General features: G+C 41.3%; 1 protein-coding gene across 1 annotated transcript in view; it reads right to left on the reverse strand.

The window, feature by feature from the left end:
* Positions 1-8418: 8418 nt before the first annotated feature.
* Positions 8419-23643, reverse strand: part of TCTN3 (tectonic family member 3) — a 19898-nt gene continuing 4673 nt past the window's right edge. The window contains exons 2-13 of the mRNA XM_026065613.1: positions 22872-22993; positions 18605-18735; positions 18161-18269; positions 17967-18085; positions 17108-17143; positions 16630-16704; positions 16411-16536; positions 15309-15404; positions 14967-15064; positions 14169-14334; positions 13237-13374; positions 8419-9360 (exon numbers count right to left, since the gene is read on the reverse strand). Coding sequence (XP_025921398.1) covers positions 9139-9360; positions 13237-13374; positions 14169-14334; positions 14967-15064; positions 15309-15404; positions 16411-16536; positions 16630-16704; positions 17108-17143; positions 17967-18085; positions 18161-18269; positions 18605-18735; positions 22872-22993 — 1438 coding nt within the window. The 3' untranslated portion in view covers positions 8419-9138. The remainder of the gene's footprint in view (positions 9361-13236; positions 13375-14168; positions 14335-14966; positions 15065-15308; positions 15405-16410; positions 16537-16629; positions 16705-17107; positions 17144-17966; positions 18086-18160; positions 18270-18604; positions 18736-22871; positions 22994-23643) is intronic.

Consider the following 23643-nt stretch of genomic DNA (forward strand, 5'->3'; position numbering starts at 1 on the left):
CTGGGTAATAATTTATTTTGTACCTAAGTTTCTGGGCGACAGCTGCTGCAGTCGGCCTGGGGAAGCTGTCGGCGGACAGGTTACGGCAGCACCTCTGCTAAGCGCATGGCCGGGGCTGAGGGGGCAGCGCGTGCCGGCTCGCGTGTMCCCGCGGCGGCTACCGCGCGCCCCCGCGCGCGCCGCCCGGCGGCCGCTTCCCGCCCCCCCAGCCCGCCCCCTCTCCGCCCACGGCAGCTCCCCCTCAGCCGTGGACGCGTGAATTTAGACTTACATGTTTTGTGGCACCTGCCAACGCTTTGATTGTGGTTGTTCSCTCCGCCGCGGTGTGTACTCGGGGAATTCCGCGTGCATTAGCGTGCTCTTTGCCGTCACGGCCGGAGTGTGCTCCTGAGGTGCAACCGCCACCGGAACGGCCTCTCCCTCCCTGCGGCTCTGCCCCGTCCCAGCCGCCGCGGGGGGAGCCGACGGCGCCTCTCGGCGCTCCGAGGGTGAAGGACACCGCGCTCAGGTATTTATGCTACACTGAGGTGTGGCCTGCTGTGACTGTCCGGTATCGGTGTCAGCAGCGCTCCGACCACACAGATGGATGCAAAAGTAGAGGGAAGTAAGTTTTCTAGTAAAATCCTCAGGTGTGAGGTCCCTGTGACAAGAGGCATCCGTGACACGATGTGTGCTGTGCCACCGGAGCCTCAGCCGTGTGATCTTGTATGGAGGACTGCAGCAGTGTTTTGCAGGATCATGTTTGTTAATAAGTCATTCTTACAGCACTTGTTTCTTAAGGTATGTGAAAATATAGTGGCTTACTGAAGAAGTTGAGCAAAATGAAGCAGACAAGTGTAGGGAGCACAGTAAGTATGCAAGAGACCGCTCCTTTCTCTATAAACCTATGGAGTCAAGCAGTGATTAAAATGGCACAAACAAATAAAAGTGGCTCATTTACTTTGTCCCTGAAGAAAACAGAAGTGAACTACAGCAGCTCTTAGAAATCTTTAAGGTGTCTCCTTTAGCTTTGCCTTTGCATTTAATGTGTTTTCTTACGTAGCAGAAGGGGGGAGTGATCTCAGAAAATTAATTTGCATTCTCAGTATGTCTGTTCACTAGAAACAAAAATGCAGATCTGTGATGAAAGCAAGAAGTGGTACTCCAAGGATTCTTTCAGAATGCAAGAATAAAAACACTCACTGGTATTCATTCCCAGCATGACAACAGCCTGACAGCCCCACATAGAAATCTTAATTAAGACCTAAGAGTGCAGCCTAATTCACATAGCTACTGACAATGCACTTTATTAACTTTTGTGACTCTGCTCCTATTTTGTAGTCCAAAATTGCATCTTTTGCTTTGACAGCGTAAAAATAGACTTACTGCCTCAAAACAGGATGCATTAGACAGAGGGTGCAGATAGGATGCTGACAGCAGAGGAATAACACAACGTTGTCTCAGCCCTTTGACATGGATTATATACAGCACTCCAGTCAATGCCTATGGAGAGAAGGACCATCCTAATATGCCTTTCTAGCGCTCCAGCAGATCAATTTCTGCAGCAGTTCAGCTGGGGCTTCACCAACAAACAGACCAGGCAAAATACCCCATTTTGTGTATCTGACGTATAATTCTCCTAATTCCTGTATCTAACAATGAGTTTTGCCTCGTTTGTGACATCATCATATTGTTGCCTGATACTTCGTTTGTAATATCATGGCGCCCCCACATCTTTTCTTGTAGAACTGCTGTAGGAAGTTATGCCCCAAAGTTTATATTTGTAAATTTGATTTTGATTTCCCAATTACAGCATTTTGCACTTCTTTAATTAAATAATGATCTTGTTGATTTTGGACCATCACATTATGATAGCTTAATAAGGATAATTTTCCAAACTTGCTTATGAAACTGCCACATGAGAAAGTAAGAGAAGCTTTACTGAAGTGACAAATTGCTATACTGCTTAACCTCTGTGAATCTAATGCATATCTCTAGGTGAGGCATCGACAGGTGGAGGAGGGACTTGTGGGATTCCTGTTGTGGTAGGTGGACTAAAAAGGCTTTGGAAGTCTGTGCAGAACTTCTGAGAAATGGGGAGAATTTTAACTGGAAGTTTGAATCCAGTCACTAAAATTTGCTTAATGAGATATCTAAAATTCTAAATTTAGAGATTCTATAAGAGATAACCAGATATACAAAAGTAAGCCTCTTTTATACAAGGTAAGTTGTCGGCATGGTTAATTCAGACTCTGGACATAATTGCTAAGCACTACAGGAATTTCCACTCTAATCAGGAGACAAGTTTGCAGCAAGAGAAGGCTTACTTATGCTAGTTTTATCTCAGCCAGTTAAGTTTATCATAGCAGCTAGATATGATAGTACAGACTTTAGCTAATGTAGCTACCCCAGAGAGTCTACAGGATTCTTGATGGGTTTTTGCAGACTATCAGACTGCATGCCACATCTACTGTTGTTACCAAAGCTAGTGTGACAGCTAGTTGGGAACAGGAAGGCATACTTCGCGTGTTCACACCTGTCAATGCATCCACATTTGCTTCAGCTTTATTAGAATTACTGCCCTTGCTGTACTGCTGGGAGCTATGCCACCAGTCGGCAACATGGATTTGGAACAGGTGATCCTCCAGATCCATCCGCTGGTGATGAGTACAGAAACCTCGCCAGGATGACTGAATCAGATGTTAGCTACACCTTGCCTTGTAATCCTGCTGTTTTAATATTTTCTACAGTTATGTATTTTTATAATGACTTTACCAGAAATGGTGAAAGTTTGACTGAATAGAGCATGTCAATCACAATTGTACCAACCCCATGAGATTTCACAAACTCTGTGCATTTTCCCAGTGAGGACAGCAAAATCTTTTTATTGCCTTTTAGTGGGCTGGGTCTCAAATTATTCTTGTGATCCAAACACTCTCCTTTAGCATCTGTTCCAATTTCACCCTCCATTTTTATTTCCTATGGCAGAGAGACAAGGAAAAAGATTCAGCTGATTCTAGAGTGAATGTGCTACGGCAGAAATACTGGGTCAACTACATTTTGCTTTTCATGCTGGTTCATTTTGTTAGACATGAAGGTAAGTTTGAAGGAGAGTTATGACCTTATGAGCCTTATGTGACACTGGGCAGAAGAGCTAGGCCATATCGTCATATCATTCTGACTTGTTGACTGACTCATTTCATATCATATTGCAAACAATTGTGAAGCTGTAAATCTCCCACCCCTGATTTGGACTTTGAGACTCATTCTGTAGTGACCCTCTGGTTGTGAGTTTGTCTCATTAAACATACCTTCGTGCTGTGCCTCATGCCCCAAGACTAGGAGTTATTCTGAAGTCAGGGTGGMAGGGCCATAACAGCTGCTGAGACACTTGAGGTGAAAATGTCACACTGGAAAATCTTTGTTAAATGAAGAGGTTTATAAAAGGAGATGGAGGCAGGTGAAGTTCTGGTGCAGCTATGGTAGTGATGAGGGCAGGGCATGATATGGCCATTGCCTGGTATGTGAGATGACATGCTGTGCTGAAGGTTGCTGTGGTCAAGGCCACACTACCCTGACACCCTGCCTCTTGCTAGGAAAGCCAGTCGTATTGATAGACCTCACCAGGTGGGTGGGAAGACTTACCTACCCTGCCCTTAGAGATTTGGAGAACTTGCTGCAGTCTTCTGTGCTCAGCACAGATGTATGCCTGTGTGTGCACAGGGCTATCAGAATGATGGTTGACTCTGTTTTTAAAGCATTTTTCATATCTGTCCTGAATGTAGTGTTCCCCACATGCAAGTGAAAAGCAACTGAAGGCTTTGCTCTGGCCTGCATGGAGCAACTGATAAGCAAATTACGGGGATACAGCACCTCTTGCTGCCATGCATTTGATTGTCTTGAAATTTGGTGTGCCTTAGTAAGACAGTGGGTGATGCAAGTTGCTCAACTTTGGCGTTAACAGGGCAGTTTCAAGGTTATGCCCCCCTGACATAGCATCATATTATGAAATGCACAGGTTCTTAGGACCCAGGGGTCATACCATTATCTCARCTTTACCACAGCTTTATCTGTTGTCATTGAGCACTCTTGCCCCTTTGGGAAAGAAATAGTGAAAAAGGTTTTGGAAAAAGTATTTTAGAAAATAGGATGTGCCAAATATGTATGTATTAGAGCTACTAAAATATGCAAGTGCAAGAGAAAGAAGTGAGAATTTTTGCAGTCACAGCACATGGACTGCAGCTGATATGCATTGGTCTGTGAACCACCACATGCTATGCCATACATGGTATAAGCAAATCTTTGTAACAGAAACTTGTCAAAACGTCTTGACATATTGATTCTATGCACTCTGAGATAAACATACTTATTTTACATTTGGGGAAATGAGTGCAAAAAAGGTCTTGGCTTGTGAAATATATTTCAGGTGCTTCCAAGTGTTTATGACTGATAAGAGATGTTATTACTCTTTTGGCAGAAGATTATTATAGCAGTCTGCTGGCACTGATCAGTAAAATAGCAATGATTGACTGGAGAAAAGATAAATAGCAGTTAGAAAGAGAATCACATTTTGTGAATGTGAACCAAAGTTTAAGATCAAGGCATTCCTAATACATAACCTCCCACCATTAACTGCTTATGACAGTGTTCCATTCTTACTTCCCTTTGGTGCAAAGTGACACCATATGGGTTCAGAGTGGTAAGAAGAATGTAGGATTCAGTGATTTTTCACTGACAGGTTATGCTAGCTGTGAAAGTGCAAGGATGGTGGAAAAAAACAGCAGAGTAGTGGAAAGAAAAAATGAGAGTCTCTCTTAAGCAAAAAGAGTAGATATTAATCTGGAGAAATGGGCAGAGAGAAACCTCATGAAGTTCAACAAAGGGAGGTGCGAAGTCCTGCACCTGGGGAGGATTAGCCCCTTGCACCAGCACAGGCTGGAAGACAACCAGCTCAAGAGCAGCTTTGCAGGAAACGACTTGGGGGTCCTGGTGGACAAGTTGAACATGCACCAGCAGTGTGCTTTCCTGGCAAAGAAGGCCAACAGTAACCTGGGCTGCATTAGAAAGAGTGTTGCTAGCAGGAGGAGGGAGGTGATCATTTGCCTGTACTCAGCACTGGTGAGGCCACATCTGGAGTACTGCATCCAGTTCTGGGCTCCCCAGTACAAGAGGGATGTGGCACTACTGGAGCAAGTCCAGCAAAGGGCTACAAAGATGATTAGGGGACTGGAGCATCTCTCTTATGAGGAAAGACTCAGAGAGCTGGGCCTGTTTAGCTTGGAGAAGAGAAGGCTGAGAGGAGATCTTATCAACGTGTACAAGCATCTGAAGGGAGGGTGTCGAGAGGATGGAGCCAGACTCTTCTCAGTGGTGCCCAGCGACAGGACGCGAGGCAACGGGCACAAACTGAAACACAGGAAGTTCCATCTGAACATGAGAAAAAACTTCTTCACTGTGAGGGTGACAGAGCACTGGAACAGGTTGCCCAGAGAGGTTGTGGAGTCTCCTTCTCTGGAGATATTCAAAACCCGCCTGGACACGATCCTGTGCAACGTGCTCTAGGTGACCCTGCTTGAGCAGGGGGGTTGGACTAGATGATCTCCAGAGGTCCCTTCCAACCTCAACCGTTCTGTGTGTGATTCTGTGTGTATGTTATATACCTTGACTTTATATCATTACTGGCACATTCTTGCTACCATTCTCATAAGTCCAGGGAAAGACAGCCTATAAGGTGTACAGAAAACTGTTCTGAAATAACAACTGTCAGTGGTTCTCTGTAGCAATTTGTTTGAGAATATTCCACATTTTCACCGATGAGTAGATAATTGAATAGTGAATGAAAGCAGATAACTGCAGACTGGAAGCAGCATGCAAATCTGTTGAAGGATATGTTTAGAATTTAAAGTGATCTTAAACTGAAGAAATGTTTTCATAAGAATAGGAAGCAATATGTACAGATGCAAAGCATTGCTCTTGGGTAGGAATAGTGAGCTATACAAATAGCAGAGAGAGAGAATAGCTGGTTAACTGTTAAGTGGATTATAAACTGAACATCACAGAATCACAGAATGCTGGAGGTTGGCAGGGACCTCTGGAGATCATCTAGTCCAACCCCCTTGCTCAAACAGGGTCACCTAGAGCGGGTTGCCCAGGACCATGTCCAGACGTCTCTTAAATATCTCCAAGGATGGAGACTCCACACCCTCTCTGGACAGCCTGTTCCAGTGCTCAGTCACCCTCACAGTAAAGAAGTTTTTTCTCATGTTCAGATGGAACTTCCTGTGTTTCAKTTTGTGCCCGTTCCCTCACGTTCTGTTGCTGGGCACCACTGAGAAGAGTCTGGCCCCATCCTCTTGACACCCTCCCTTCAGATACTTGTACACGTTGATAAGATCCTCCCTCAGTCTTCTCTTCTCCAGGCTGAGCAGTCCCAGCTCTCTCAGCCTTTCCTCATATGAGAGATGCTCCAGTCCTTTGACACATTATCATACTGCTGCAGAAAAGCAAACTTGATACTGGGAAGTAAGAACAGGACTGTCATATGTAAGACAGGAATAGTGCTTTTGCTGTACTTGGCATACGCAAGATCTCTGCTGAAATACRAGGTCCAGTCCAGCAACTGCACTTTAAGCTTCAACAGGAGCAGGGATGGTAGAAGGTATAGAAGGAAATATGACGACTGAGGAAAGATAGAAGGAATGGATTTTTTTAATCTTCAATATATACTAATGTAAAACTAAAGATTAATATATTTATAAATCTAGCTATATATGTATATATAAACACACTRAAGTGTGAGACACAGCAGTTTTTACGTATCTAAAAATTTCTGCAAAGAGTAAGGGAATAAAAGGTTGTTTACATCCACTGGATACAGCATAGGAAATAAGCATCTTATATTGCAACAAAGGACATTTAAGTTTAGACATTGGGGAAAAACATAACTAACATGACAAAGTAGACACTGACATAAATTGCCATAGGGAATTGTGGACTSTAAACCCACATCCACGTGTTATGGCATGGCTACAGCTGAACGTGCCTTAGGACAGGATAGACCAGGTTATGGGCAAGGTTCTTTCCTGTTCCATTTCCTGTGGTGAGAAAGTGTCAGAAGAGGCAAATATGTGTGAAAGAATATGGCATGATGGAGTTTAGGAATATGAGAGAAAGAACTACAATGGTAAGAAGATGTATTCTTATAGCACTTCCATGCATTTGCAATTCTTAGAACAAGAGGATTTTTGTAATCCCCCAACTGAACTGTTGCAATAATCCAGAAAACAGAGATGCCAGTTCCTTTTCATTCAAGCTGTATCCTGCCACACTTGGCAGCATGAGGTCTGGCAAGTTTCTGCAACTAGACCCTKGATCAATTTAGTTACTAGCACCTCTAAATTAATTTCCCAGATTCCACAAATTAGGGGCATGAGTGGACATGTGACATATTCTACGTGTGTTTTGCTAAAATCTTTGCAAAGGCACTACAGGTAGAATGAGAAGCCTCTTATATCCAAAATAAAAACTTGCTGCTGTACTGGTACCACCAGCCATATCTAACACCAGGATGAAGATGTGTCCAGACTAGCTTTGATGTGCTGCCTCAGAATCAGAAGCAACACAATCAGCAACAGACACTTGCACAGAATTCTGTCCAAGCTAAACAATACAAAGAATCAGAATTAATTCTCCAAAATTAATATAGTTACTCCCTGATTTGCATGCTTTATACTGTCCATGATTTTGTTTTTCCGGGTTATTTCCTTTGATATCCTGACTAATTACAAGTTTTTCAGTTTATTTTTGCACAGTGCTGTTTAAGTTTGTAATGATGAAAGGCAACAAAGTCATGCTAAGCACAGCATAATTACAAAAGGAACCAAAACATTTTGTCAAAGGCAGGCCTCTTCTGTTTTTCTAGCCTGCTACCAATTCTGCTGGAGCACTTGACATTAGATGGGCAGATTTTTCCCCATTTGAAGAATTTAAAATCAATAAGAAATCCTTTTCTAAAAAGCATACTGTAGTTCAACCATTGCTTGCAGGAATGRTTGAACAAATTTCCCTAGCCTATGGGATTCAGCAGGTCAGACTAGATAGTCAGAGTGATCACCTTCAACTTTAAAACCAATAAAATGACATTGTGGTCCCGGATATTGAGCAACAGACGAGTAAGGTATTGCAGTAAATTTTAGTCTCATAATACACCTACAAACTCCTTCTAAAATAACTGATTTTGCTCTTTAAGACTGTTCACGATACTCTCTGATGTACCACCTAGAATTTTGGTGACTATCAGTATCAGTTCAGTTCCAACCTAGAGCCATGGCAGAATGTTTCCCGGCTTGCAGAATCCTAACCCAGTTTCACTAGGGAATACTATATTCAGGCCTGCTTCCACATGGAAAGATTAGAAAGGAAATTGCCTTGACAAGCAACTGTAAAATTCAGTTATATTTCAGAGGATGGTACACTTGCAAATTGCTTAGCTTCACATAACACTTGCTAATACAAACAGTGATTAAAACAAAGCAAGTTCAATTGAATATCTGTATTTGAAAAGACATACAAAAGTAAGAGTCAAAAACTGACACAGATGCATGGTTGCCATGTAACAAGGACAGCTCAAAGGTGATTGGCAAACATGTCTACTCACAAAATAACAATTCAGACCCCTGGGAGACCTCACGAGAGAAATTATTCCATATTTTAAATGTTCACTAAGTTCCATATAGAAAAATGAGGTGCTTCTCTAATGGGAAGCTGAATAAACACAGCTCCAAAATCCTTGTGTTGAACTTTGCTCCTCTCTCCATACTCCTTGGTTTAGAAAGCACTGTTAGTTTCTGGGAACATGGAATGATCATTTTCATGTCCTCCTTCCTCTGTTCTTCATACATAAAACATCTCCTGACAGCCCCCAGCCCTCAAGAGTTTCACTGCAATGAGGTTTGCAGATTGTACGCAAGGAGAATTAGGGGCRTGAGAGGCCAAATGACAGAAGCTAGTCATGTGGCTTAATCCAAGAACAGAAGGCACACAGATACCATAGGCTCAGTTTAAGAACCTGAGGAGAAAAGTCCATGATCTGGATCATATTCTGAACATATTGCTACACTTACAGAACTTTAAGTACAGGCCCCATCTATCTGAATCTCTTCAGAAGCACAGAATACTAGACAGTATTAGAATCAGCAAAAAATAGCCAGCCAGATCACTTCTGTAACTTCTTTCCTCAGTCAGTGCTACCTTGAACGGAAAAAAGAAGTCAAATGGGAGTTTCCAGTATGTCTTGGGCTGGCCACGTGGAGGTTCTGGCCATTCTGTCATGTCAGTGAAGGTAACAACAGTTGTCAAAGGCACCRTGCTCATGCTTAGGAACTGTAATAAAAAGGAAAGCACAGAGTTTAGCATGCCTAACACAAAAGACACATCTTCTAGCTTAGCTCTCTAATGACCACCCAATGATGGAGTATGCTCCATCAGCAGCTGCTCATATCCTCTTCTGCATGTTGTTTTCATAAACCATGAATGGTACAGAGAAACATTTTAGTGGGGAAAAGGGAAGCCCGATACCTTCATGGTACTGCCCTTCCCCATTTTTAGGATGGGAAACTGTGACACCTTTTACTAAAAGGCAACACGAGAGATTAAGGACTTTTTTTTGACCCTGTAGTGAGCAYGGGTCTTCACAATATTCAAGTCAGGAAGATCAGGATGTGGGTGGCTTTAGGTGTAGAACTGGATTCCTCCTCCAACCATAATTCAAAACCTGTAAGAGCTGTGAACTCTATACTGCCAGATAAAATGCAAATGGTGAGGACACCTTGAGGAATGCATTTATTATAGGATAGGTAAACATCTCTCCCCTTAAAACATCTGCCAGTGGAGACCCGCTGTGGATGACTTGCAGGCAAGATGTAGGAGTTAACCATTCCAGCTACAACTTTTACAGGAGTAGCTCCTCTTTCCCAAAATTGATACTTAGCAGGTAAGTCCAAGGCACAGGGCTCAGAAAAGATCAGCAGTTACTCTGCATTATGTCTTTCAGACCTCCAAAATGGAAATAGTCACTCAAGCTCTGCTAGAGTAAGCCTTCTAGTCAGGGGAATGTCATATCAGCCATTTGATTACACAAACAGAAGCAATGCAAGCTTTATTTTTTTATAAAATTTGAGATCACCAGGCCATTTCAATATGCAATTGCTGCCAGAAACAGGACTGCCACAATGGTTTGATCAATAAAATAAAGCAGGGACCCAATGCATCCATAAATTTCTTTCTCACAGTTCAGGATATTGTTTCAGAAAAGAGACAAAGATTGGTAGATCAGTTGGTAAAGATGGAACASGGGACTGGAATTCTGCTGAGGCCTCAGCACTTTTCTGTTTTAACAGAATGCTGTAAGGCACAGTTAACACATGCGCTCTTGAATTCTGTGGAGTTTCATGGCTAGCTTGGGCTCATCTAAAATCATGCTACTGCTGAAGGAGCASCTCGCTCCTGCTCCTTCTCTGCTTTGCATTGCTAACCTCTTGAGAGGGAATCCACTTGAGGATACCTTCTTTTGCACCTCCACTGGCTTAAGCCAATCTAAATTGCCACCTCATTCACTTTCCTGAAAACGTGACAGCAATCAGGCAGATTGCCTTGGAGCAAAGTGGTGCAGGAAGCATTTGAAAAATCAGAAAAAGACAGAATTCATGAGTCTCAGGAGAAAAATACTGAGATTCCTGATGGATGTAAGTTCTCTAATCAATGAGTAAATACATAGTAGACAGAATTGCCTTTGTCAGCAAGAAGCCTCAAAATGATTCTGGCTTTGTGTCTTGACCTTCAAACTCAGACTTAAAATTGGAGAAAGCGGGGGAAAATAACACCCCATACCGCAATCCTTCTTCCACAGCTGAGAGAAGGCAGCCACAAGCAACTTCCAGCATCYTCCTGTGTAGCTCTACATCATTTAGGACTCCCTTGTATTTTCAGGAAGTCCAAATACAACTGCGATCAGATGTTGTGAATGGGTTTAAAACACTCCCAATACCTCCCCTCCTGGGTTCTGTGTATTCTAGTTGGTCACTAAGGCAACTCTCCAGTGATGTGGTGCAGTACTAGCAATTTTTTCTTCTCTAAAGGAAAAGGTTTTCTCTAAAGAACAGAGAGTTCTGTGATAGAGAATCTGTAGGCAAAAATTAGGAAGTGACTTCATTTAAAAGTACAGCAATATACAAACAAGCACTGGTGACCTCACTGCTATGTTTACAAATGGCTGCAAATTCAACTGCTGAGTCTAGTACTCACTAGTACCTTTCTTCATAAAAGTATCCTGAAACTGAGGTTATATAAATATTAAATTATGTCCTTAGGTTAGAGATCATAGAAGCCTTTTCCCCTGTACTTCTGAKGAAGTTGTTCTTTGGTGTCTAGATGAAGAAAAGAAGCCAATCCTCTTGTGAACCCTTTCCCCTCTTTTCTCTTGGGGAGCAATTTTTAACGTGGATCATTTCTGTAACATGGTTTACAGAGTAACTGCACAAATGGTTTTATTAGCATAAGCCAGGGGAAAGCCAACTGCACCACCACCACAAGGTTAGAAACAACAGACCAGAACTTAATCTGCCTTCACTACCAAAGATTTTGTGCGAGTTTTCTTGCACTTTTGTATCCAAGGTCCCTGTCATGTGTATCAGGAGATCCTAGCTGGCCCTGAAATCAGAAAGAGTTTCTCATCCATTGCTAGAGACACTTATGACAGATTTATGTTCCAGCTCCCTGATTTTGGTATCTGTAGTTCAGATAGCACCTACAACAGTGAGTTTCTTTTCCTGCCTTGTGTCTGTTTGAACTTGGATCTGGCCTCTGCTTCAGCCTCTTCTCACTTTCACACTYCAGCGTTTGACACTGGCACTACTGCTAGCTTATAGTGCCAAAAATCCTGTTCCCAAGATTGATACAAAGGTCATTTCTAAGACTGTTGATGCCGTTGCCAAAATGTCTTTACTGACAACCCTAATTTGTGGATTGTCACTGATGAAGTCAGTACTGATTTTAACAGTGTTTTTTTTTTTCTTGCTGCCAGAAACTTGCCTTCTTATCGTTTGCTTTGCAACATTCCTTCCAGCCCTAAAGTAATTAGCATCAGTTGCTCAAGCAGATGAAATCTGGGTCTCATGGTTCTTGACTGGCTAATCCTTACCGAGGGATATGTACCCTGTGCTCTTATTGGGAATGCAAGTCACCCCTCAGACAGAAGCTATGTCAATGGAGCCATATAACAGCTCAGATTTAGAAGCTATCCTGGGGGTAAGTTTGCTTCTGGGCAATATATGGTTTACAAGGGGAACATTTTACTACTATGTTCTTTTCACACATGTTGCAAGGAGGGAGGAAGAAGAGGTGCCACGAGACATCCAACGAAGAAATATAAAATCTTGTTTGGACTGAGTCTGAAGTTCAAAGAGTAGCAGCAGATCAGACATGTCATATCTCACTGCCATAAGAGCACCACAGGAAGGTGTCAGCAGCTCCCCGTTAAAGCCCTTGCACAGAAGTAAGCTTGAAATACTTGTGCAGCCCAACAGATATTACCATCTCAGAAATCCAGCCTCACACCAAAACCAGGATCCACTAACACTTGGAGTATTCATTCTCCTTCACAGCCATCTTAGCTCCACCTTCCTGCGGATATCCTGTAATCTTCTCTTAGAAACCTGTTTTCTGGCTCACAGTCTTCCCTCCCCAGTCCTTGATCTCTACTGMCATCAGCAATAGGCTCTTCCCCAACTACCCATTGGTGATTTCAGAACCACTAGAGGAATAGTAATATCTTCTTGCACAGATTAGCAGCAGGCTATGGAGCCTGTGAAATATAAATCAAGTCAAATGCTGTATCAAGGCTCTAAGAGACAAGAAGATAAACATGCAGTTATTGAACTTTTGTAACTATGACTTTATATGAAGCATAATTAGGTGTTTAAAGTTTGAGTCCTTAAGTGGCAGAAGGTGTTCTGGGGTTGGAAAGAAGGTACCTTTTCCAGTTGTACAGCTGATTGAGGACACTATTGGTAAGACCATAAAATCACCTTCCTCTATGGAGCCATTAAATACAAACCCTTGCCACTGCAGCTAAACCACTGGTAAAATTCAGTATACCTCAACTTAATAATATCAAGACCATTTCATCCCTTGCTTCTTAAATAACTTGTGAATCCCATTTATCAACCTCTGCGTATGAGAGGGTTTTTTTTAATTCCATACCTTTAGTGGTTGACACTGATAAAAGTACCGTGCACCCAGCAGTTGAGCTTGTGGGTTGGACAGGAGGCCCTCCTTAGTCCACAATATCTGGATCTCCAGGGTCACAGGAACCATGCAACAAGAAGTGCAATTCACAGCCTGAAAGCAAAATGGACCCCAARCATTTTAATTTAATCTTTTAAAGGTGAAAAAGGACCACTAAGGTCACAAAGTGTAATGCTTTCGGTAGCGCAGGTCACAGAATCTCAACCAGTCACTTCAGCACCAGCCCCATAACTTCTGGCCAGGTCTTTGTCTATTTTTAGAGCTATATCCATCTTATCGTCATCTTATTTCTGAACAGAACTTGTTTTAGATCTCTCTCTTAGATTTTGTGTTTTGTTTGGCCTTCTCCTGATAGATTAATAATTATTAAAACAGAAATCTCATCCCACACAAGCACTTGAATTGCAAGCTCTTAACTTTAGTTAGGTAATATAAATAACTGCAAAACACAGAAAATCACAAAGGATGATTCATTCGGATAAGTCAATGGTTAAACGGATTCAACAGTAACATAATAATATAAGCATCAAAATAATGACAAGGAGAAAGGCAGCATTAGTTCTAGAACACTGTCAGAAAATTGGTAGTACAACACTGAATTCAGTATTAAATTCTTTTTGCCCATTTAAATGCCTGGAATATCGTTCAAGAAATATTAAATTTGTCAGTTCCTTGTTTATTTAGTAAAGGTGAACATCCTAATAATGTGAACCACAATAAGGCAGACTGTTTATGGTATTAAGACTACTAAAAGTCATTGGGGATCATTACACAAAGAAAGTATGTCCAGATGAAGAAGCTTCTTTTTTCTTGCCCACTCTCTCCAAAGTAATACAAGATAGGAAAAGGAAAAATATTCTCAGTTGGCTTATTTGCATTCATATTACCTGTACACTACAGTTCTGAATCAGAATGGTGGTCCACTCTTCCACCCGAGTTGAACGAGCACTGCCGATTATAGCAAGGTCCTCTGCCCTGTTCATCCCCTGGAATGCCTTATATAACTTCTGCTGGATATAACTACAGTCACTTTCTTCCAATATTTGGGATAGGCTGGAAACGAGAAAATAACAGCTTTGACAAAATGATTTCCAGGAGAGAGGAGACCAATCTCAAGAGGAAACTTCCCTCCTCAGTGATGACCATTTCACGGTGTTTTCTGCTCTTGTAATGAGTCAACAGAAAAATTATGGAAGTATTAGTACCGAATGGACAAAGTTCCAATCCTCTCTGAAACGAGAAGGGAGAAGATGAATGTGGCAGGATAGCAAATGATGAGGAAAACTAACAGCTCCTTAACCATCTTATCACCCTGAGGGAGGGATAACTGCCCTGCCACCAACAAAAGAATGATCCAAATCAACAAAACCAAAAAAATCACTTTTTAACCTTCCATTATAATTCACTCCTCAAATACAAACTCTAATCTTGCTCTGAAATGTTGCCAGACTGGAGCCTCAAAATTTCCCAGATCTTCACTATGTTCAAACTGTTCTACAGGTCTCCCATCCCTCTGATACTCAAGTCTTTTTAAAAGTAAGTGAAAGATCTGTAGAATCCCACTGGTTACCTTGAGGAAGGACCTAGGCTCCACAGCAGTGAGTGAGATGCTACGGGAAAAAGTGGCAAGTGAGTCCACACCTTCCAAATGCGTTAGGGAGGGTGACTGCAAAGAGTGTTCTTACCTGAGCTTGCATCCTGTCCTCATATTTCTTCCAAACTGTACTTTGTGCCTGAGGAACTGTGAGCAACTTCCATCACCCTGGCTCTGTAAAACGGTCATCTGACAGAATGCATGTCAAGAAGCCAAACAAAAGCATAAACAGACACCACAACTTGTACTTAACATTCCTCCTACTCCACACATTTCTCCTTAACCCTATCAGAGGACTGTGAATCAGTCCTGACCAAAAGGCCTGCCAAATGCTGCAATGTAATAGTGAAGTATGCTCTCAAAAGTCCAGAAAGTACAGCACCAGAAGTCAATAAACCCAGTGACAAATAAAACCTGAAAGCAGAAAGGATACATGCTGCATGGCACCACTGTTTGCAATCAACAGTGGTGCTCCAACAATATAGCCAGGGTTTCCACTTCGAGGCAAAGTATGAGAAAGAGTCCTGGTCTACAAAGAGGCAACATGGAGAACCAAGGCAGGACAGAGTGTTACAAGGAAAGAGGAAAACATTATCACCAGATCCATTCATCCTATAAGAACAAATTCACGTTCTCAGACAATGTAAACATAACTCATTTTTGGAACAACTGAATACTATGTGCTATCAAAACCTTCTTTATTTGTTTCCAAATACTCCTTACTCGGCAAGTTCATCTCCAGTCCAGGAACTAGCAAACTAAATGCCACTGCCCTGAAACGTGGACACTACCAGGACAATTCTTGAGGCATCAAATTCATACTGCTCGGCATTTCTCTTGAAGGAAGTGAACATGTCAGTCTGGGCAGTTGCACAGTCAGGGCAATGATCTGCAGAACAAACCCTGCCTTGACCCTGATTCTGAGTGGCAGATTCCACCTCTAAATTGTTTTATGAAGAGAACCTCTGGGGATAACTCCATCCATAGCTCAGTTATCAGCCCCTGAAGTCACTCTTTATCCCACATTATATTGCATCTATGGGAGAAGGTTTGTATGAACTTCAACATACATTAGTATTTCCCAGATTTCCACCCCTTACAAAGTAATTCTTATTCCCACTACAAGGGCAAAGTTAAATAAATATCTGGATTACCTATAGCAAATTTGTTCACAAACACTGAACATCTCGGGTGCAGCACTTAACTCCAACCCTGTCTTTCAGGAGACCATGCCGGTGACCCTGATCTCATCCTCCCCACCGCTCCACCCCCCACAAAGAAACAGGGCAGAACAGAATAGCCAGTTCCAAATTTCACAGTGCAAGCTTGCAATAAGCCTGAATCCTCCTACTTACATGGTTTACTTGAGACCAAAACAGTGCTCCCTCTTCCTTCCACTGCCAGCCCTGTTTCCCAGGGTTCTGGTACTACCATACTACCATGACACTGTCCTAATCTTACCACATATGATCTGTATAGAACTGGGCCACAGATTACAAACCTGGTAAGAGCCCAAGCAATATGGGGGCACTGACCCAGAAGTGCAAAGTGAAATGCTGCTGCAGAGAAGATCCTGAGTTCCCAGTGACGCTGGTGACTTTGAACTGGACAGATACGCTCTGAATCCCATGGGTGCTGTTGAATTCTATCTCATAGACCACCTGAAAGTCCAATACAAAGGGGAATCAGAGACAGAGTCAGGTAATGGCCTTAAACTAGACCTGAGCTGCCCTAAAGAAAGAAGGTTCAAATACCTCAGAAACAACATTGTTACATGTGTTGTCTTTCATGYAGGGAGCTCCAGGGGGTGCGACTGGGGTGATCTTTACCTGAAGATAGTAAAGCATACTAACACTTAGCAATTGTTTAAAAGGAGTGTGACTTTCTTACTTTTTTCCAATGATTTTCCATCCAAATCAGATTTCACCTTCCCATTGTAGCTGTGATCCGGGGACATATCACCCTGCTACAGATGCCCAATTTTTTCTGAAAGAGAACAACCTGCCTGTCTGAATCCAACCCTATCCATGCCCATTCATTTWAAAATACATCTTGCCTTATATCCCTAGGCTTTTTTTCTAAAACCAATGTTACGCTTTCTTCCAAAACCAGACACCGAACATTCCCATTCTCCCAAGTTCCCAACCCATGGACATTACTATGAATGCCTAAGATTCCAGATACACTTTATTTCAGAAGCAGAAATTATTTTCATTGGCAAAAGTAACTGACCTTCATGGACTGCATAATGATGCCATTAATTGGAACCTGGGGAAAACAAACAAACAACAAGAAAAAAACAACAGATTTTCTGGGTTTGCATGTGCTCAAAGTCATAAGGCTATCACTAATCAGAGCCTAGAYATTACGTTGACAAAAATTATTTTGTTTATTCCAAATGTATGGAACTTGTAATCAATTTGTGATCTAGAACTCACTCTAGAACTAGAGAGGACAACTTTTATTCTTGGCCCTGCTAATGACCTGCTGTATGCAGATACAGTACTTTTGAAATATCAGCATCTTTGGTCCATTCCTGGAGCTCCCCCTTCTGGAATCAAGTAATTTCTTCAGCTTCCATTAAAGAAAAAGTAAGGTTTTTGCTTCAGTGGCAAAGCCAGCCCTGAAAACATAAGTTAAATTCCATCACTGCATACTAATATGATAATGGACATTCAATATGATTTTACAGAGAACATATTGTTCTGAACAAACCCTTCTTTCCCTAAGAACACCTATTGCTTGGCTGATAAAATGGAACAGATAAAAATATACTTAAACTTTGATAACGTTTAAAATGTGAGTTCCTTTTAAATTATTAAAATTATAAAGTATTAATGAAGTACCTGTTAAATGCATTAAGAACTTGCTAATAACTGAAATTTATTGGAAAGTACTTTGAAATGCAGGATTATTACCAAACATGCACATTTTTAACAGGATTGCTGGTAGGAAGGCTATAATAATCAGGAGATCGGGGCACTTCATACCAGATCACCTTTAGTTTACCAATTAGCTGAAGTTGCAATGGAAAGCAATGCAAAGTCAAGCAAATGAGATGTTGAGCAAAAGGAAGAAAAATGACATTCACCTTTAGCACTGTGAAGTCACGGTAGTAAGAGGCAGCATCCAGGGCAGGGTCAGTGATGCAGCTCTTGCTCAAGTTGGCAAAAATCCGAGTACAGCTTGTGCTTTTACTGTCCAGGAAACCTGAGTTAAAAGATGACAACAGATATGAGAAAACAGAAGCAAACCACCCTAAGAAATTCTTCCATCTTTACTAACCAGCAGGATTTCCATCAACACAAAGTCCACTGGCTCCCATCCTGACTGGCTGTCTAAGAGTGCTCAGTGCAGATGATGAATCAAAGTAAGTTAGGATTGGATCACCGGCCTGAAAAGATAATTTGGAGAAATTACAGACAAAGTGATTCTGGAAAACTAAGGCCAAATGTAAGGTGAGGCATCAGGGCAGAGAGACAAATTTATACATTTCCTTTGTATAGAGCCAGTTTTGTCTCAAGGGTTGTCCAAAGTTTAAAATGCAATACAACTAATCAGAAACTCTCTTTGTGCAGCAAAGAAGGAAAAGAACAGAGTAACAATATGGACTACAGGGCAGAAAACTTATACATGAAGAATCTTTCAAACTGTTTTCATGAGGCTTCACTACAAATAGCTGTAGCAAAGGTGCATTTTAAAACTAGTTGCTATTGTATTTCAACTCACCCGGTAAAAAGCAGAGAAGGACGGCTGTGCTTGCGATAGCGTTAAGAATGAGTGTCTGCCATACTTTTCTGAGAACTTCAAAAAGTCAGATTCTTTGATATGCTGTGGCTGTTGAATATAGTTCAGGTTTGCTAAAGTTGAAATGACAAAAAAATATCCACCAACATCAAGTTATTAGAAAAGACATATCTAAGAAAAAGTAAATATTGTGCCGATATTTTTAAAAGGGACAACTTTGGCAATTATAAGCTCTGTAGTACCTTATATTAATTAATCCTTAGTAACGCTGCTAAAAGACTAATATGAGCTACAAACAGGATGATCTCATGATCACTAGCCTATACTGTTTCATGGGAAATGGGTGTTAAACAAATGCGACCTTCTAAAAGCACTAAAACTGCTGAAGGCACCTATCTTAACATATGCTCTAATTTCTGTAAGACACTTGAGTTAGACTCCTATGACATTTTAATGACAAAACATTACCAATAAGTGAATTCAGTAAAAGCAACATTAAATGGATTCAAAATAATTAGGGTTGATAAACCTTAAAGTTAATGTGAATAGCAAAAAGGCATACTAAAAAGACAGGCTTTCTATTGGTATCCGCCAGTGATCACTTCCTGGTGCAGTAGTATTTAATATTCTTATTAATGTTAAAAACTATTAAATTATTACTGCTAAAACACAAAGTCATAAAATGGCAGATGATTAAGGACATACTAATAGACTCATCCTGATGAACAATAAACACTTTAATATATCCAAATGCAACATCTTACATCTACATTCAAGGATTACAGGTCATACTGACAACAGGAGCAAGTAGCAATATCCTCAGCTATAGTAGTACCAGAAAGAATTTATGTACTCTAGTAGATTTAAAGAGAGAAGCAGAGAGAAGCAGAAAAGATGAATTTAAGATGAATTACATCTCAATGTAATTCTGCTGTTAGGAAGGCAAAGCAGATCCTTGGATATACTTGCATAGAGTAGCAAGCAGAAATAATAGCTTTCTTGTATCTTAATACAGCATTAGTCAAATGGTCAATTTAATCTTTTAGGAAGCTGAAGTCCTAAGGAGTATTAAGTTCCTACAAGTTTCACAATAATAGATGTATAGAAGAGTTTTCTTATTTTATGCTTAAGAGTATAATCATTAGACGTAAACAGATATAAAATTGAATACTGCTAGTTGTGCTACTCACAGAACTACTCGTTTTCTGTGGAATACAGTTCTTTATGTGTCCTTCAATTATCAAAGCCTAATACTTGATAACACAGACCAACAATACTACAGCTAAAAACTTTTTCAAACACTTCCATAATGCAAAATACACTTGAGAACTGGAGGAAAAAGCCTTACCCAGCAAAACTTATGATACTTAAACTGTTTAACTTCCAAGAGAAAAGACTGAAATATGACCTTTTCATAGTGTAAAGTTGGCTCAAGAAAGCACACTAGCTACTGCAAGGCTATTTAAGTTAGTAGAAAAAGGAGAAAAAAAGAATTGACAGCTGGTGCTGAAACCAGGTAAACATAAAAAAGAAAGAAAGAAAAAAAAAAAAAAGGTCAGACTAGTGGATAATGGTTCCTGTGACTTTAAAATGCACTTATATTAGTTCCTCCACTGATGTAGAAACAGAAGTAGCAGCAATATTCTCTTAACACTTGCAAAGACTAAAGATCAAGTTGTTATTCTGAAGAGCTAGTATATGAAACAGGAATGCCTTTAAAAGTACTTTATGTATTTTGAAAATATCCAGTATTTCCAACTGTCCCTGGGAAACGATCTCTTCCCTTGGTGAATTGTCAGTTGGATCAGCAAGACAGCCTGATTCAGCCAGCCACACAACCATCAAAGCTGGCAGCAGGGACAGGGTGGGAGTGAACTGTTAGGGATGTGCTGAGCAGTCAAACTATTCCTTTTGGTGTCAATACAGTCTAAAATCATCTTAAGACAAACGTGAAACTCCATCCTTAGCATAAGACTGTGAAAAGGCAATACTTGGAAAAATGGCAAAATGAAGAAATGGGCCACAGATGGCACAAAGGAAAGAGAAGATTTGATGTGATGAGCTAGCAAGGTTGGAGGAACAGCAGAGTTGTGAATAGCTGCCAGACAGAGAACAGCATGCTAAAGCAGAAAAATAAAGCAAATGAAGGACGATAATAATCAGAAAACAGGCAAGGAAGATGACTGGATGAAGCAAAGGATGTTTTACATTTCAGGAAAGACAGCTGAAGTAGAGTGCTGTTATCAAGAGAGAATGAGGATAGTCATGGAGAGTGCCATCAGTGACAACAGAAAAAGAAAAGACTTCATCTTAGGAGTATCAAAGAGAGGAATTACTAAGACTTGAACATTACCCTCCTATCTGCTAGCAATGGTTTCAATGAGGTGCAGTCAATTTGTGCACCACCATTTATTTGTTACCCACTGAGATAATTGTAGTGATCCTAACTGGAAGGCCATTGTACCTCAAGGAGTTAGTGACCCACATGACAATTAACCTGAGTAGGCGCAGGGCTGTGCTGTGCTGTATGTATGGCTTGGCCTTCAGGCCTGCGTTGTGCTGCGTATATCCCTTGGCTGTAGGATAAACTTAGCCAGCTAACTGTAATGAAGGCACCTGTAGGCAGCTCCCACTTGGCACTGGTGATTACACCACCCGCATGTCCTTGTCTTTATCTAAAAACACAGCAACAAATTCTCCTCTTTGTTTGACAGTAGAAATGATGAACAAAATAGTTTTCTTTTAAGAAAATCCTATGAGAGCTCAAAAGACCAAAATGCTGGGTAGTCTTTCCGTGGACGAGATCTACATGGTGTGCTGCATCCTGATCGGAGGCCTGTTCRATGCTGCACAACTTGGGGTTTCCAGCATCTGAAGGGACGTAAGATTATCTATACTGATCCTCTTTTTCCTTATAGTGTTAACTCCTATAAATGGCATTTTAAGTGATGCTTTACAGAGACTGAGAGCCTTTCTTATTGACATCATAATGAACCAGCACTTCCTGGTGCAAAACAATAATTCATTASTTTCAGAGTCTGGTCCCATTTGCCATCTTCTGGGAGGTCCTCTGGAGCAAGCTTGATTATATTTCTGGCAATGGCAGCTCACGTCACCATCCATGTTGGAAAAGCTTCTCCCACAGGTAATTGATGGCAGCATATCTGTTTGCATGCTTCCTTGGGGGAGGACCAAAAAGGAGCAGGCTGCTTCTACCAGAAAACCTTATCATCCTTCAGCTGATCCCAGACAGAATCTTTCCCGGACATTCTTCTGACAACAAGCAGGGGAAAGAAAAGGCCAAGAGCAGTGAATTCAGTTGTTCCTGGATGCACATGTGCAATCAAATGTTTAGGGCTTGTTCAGTAGGCCTAATCATGTGACAGGTAAGGGCCCAAATATTAAAAAAGTGCATGTCTAAATGGCCAGAAGAATCTGGTGCCATTGATCTGGACAGACAATCCTTCCTTTGGGCAGAGGGGTGGAAGAGATTACAGATCCAGAATCCTTCTTACCCCATTTTTAATGATACTGTGAGTGGCATGGGAAAGTGATTAAAATTTAGCTGCTTCCAAGATACACACTGGAATGGCACTGATGGCACTATCAGTAGTCGTGTAGCCCTCATCAAAACTCTTCTCTCCGAGACCTACTGAAAATTGGAATGGGTAAAATTCTATCACTACTGCCTGTCATATTACACACCTCTTATTTCTTTGTTTTTCCCTATATGCAAAACATTCAGGCAACACCTGCGAAGAGCTGAGGCCACTACCAGATAATAGGAAATTAAACCTGCTTTGAGCAGGAGTTGGACCAGATGACCTCCCAACCTAAATTATTCTATGATTTTATGATATAGTTCAGTAGTAGACAGGACTGTGAGTCAAAACTCCTAGACAAAAGATGCAGAAAAGAAAACAGTAAGTGTTTAAACATGAGACCCTAATGAATCCCAGCGAATGCCAAAGAGTGGGTTGCTACTCTATATGTAGTAAAGTAAGTAAGGTATCTCAGACACAGAAGCAGTTGATAAAAGATGATTTTTGTTTAGCCAGAGAGAGATTAAACCGAGTGCAAGGATCATTGTTTTGTCGGTCTTTGGTGGTGGGATCCTGATTCACTATGGTCTCTCGGGAACTACTGCAGCCCAAATAGTTAGTAACAATTATAACATATACATGTAAAAAGAGATTCCCTAAGCAGAGACAATCTGTGAGTTCAATGCATGGAAAGCAAGGTTACTTACAGTCATTCGGCTGCACACAGAACAGCAGATCACGTCCACCAGGGGTAGTGATGATATCAGTAGGATAAGGGGTGTTAGCTCTGAATATGATTGATTTTTCCACACACACTTGACCAGCAGACCTGCATCCCCCCCATCCCAAGTAGACTGTTAATGAGACTGTTCTTGCATAATTTCATATTACCACAAACATTTGGTTTTATATTACCAAATGCCCGCAAAAGATGACAGTATTCCTTTTCATCTGCTAACATAAGTTATTGTACAATTGCATTAATAATCAGGTACAGAAAGCCACTCTCTCCACTGTAGTAATTTTGTGGATATTATCTGTTTGTATATTTAGAAATCACTCTTAATTTCCTGGAACAAAAAGTAGGAAGGAAATTCAGTGCCCACATACTACAGCTCCTCTTGGTCTCTCCCACAATGGCAATCTGCAAGGAGAGATCTGCAAGTTTTACTCTCCAAAAAGCTGAAAATATCTTCCTCCCTGACAACATCTCTCAGGCTACAGTCGCTTTACTGTCTCCCAGCTGTATATTAAAGCTTTGTTTTGTTTTGTTTTCAAAACAGGGCTTCCTAGTTCCCATCCCCAAAAGCCTCATAACAGACTAGCCAAGCCCCATTTTACCTAAGTCTTTAAAACATGCTGGCCCTCAGAAGTCTTTCTGAGCTCTCGCCTCAGAAGCAAGCGGTCCCCAGTCTGAGAGGCCTCACAAACGGCAGCGAAATTATCGCGACAGCGCCTCAACCCCACGGCCCACGCCGC

This window comes from Apteryx rowi, unplaced genomic scaffold, assembly GCF_003343035.1.
Source record: "Apteryx rowi isolate R43461 unplaced genomic scaffold, aptRow1 scaffold_23, whole genome shotgun sequence".
Lineage (NCBI taxonomy): Eukaryota > Metazoa > Chordata > Aves > Apterygiformes > Apterygidae > Apteryx > Apteryx rowi.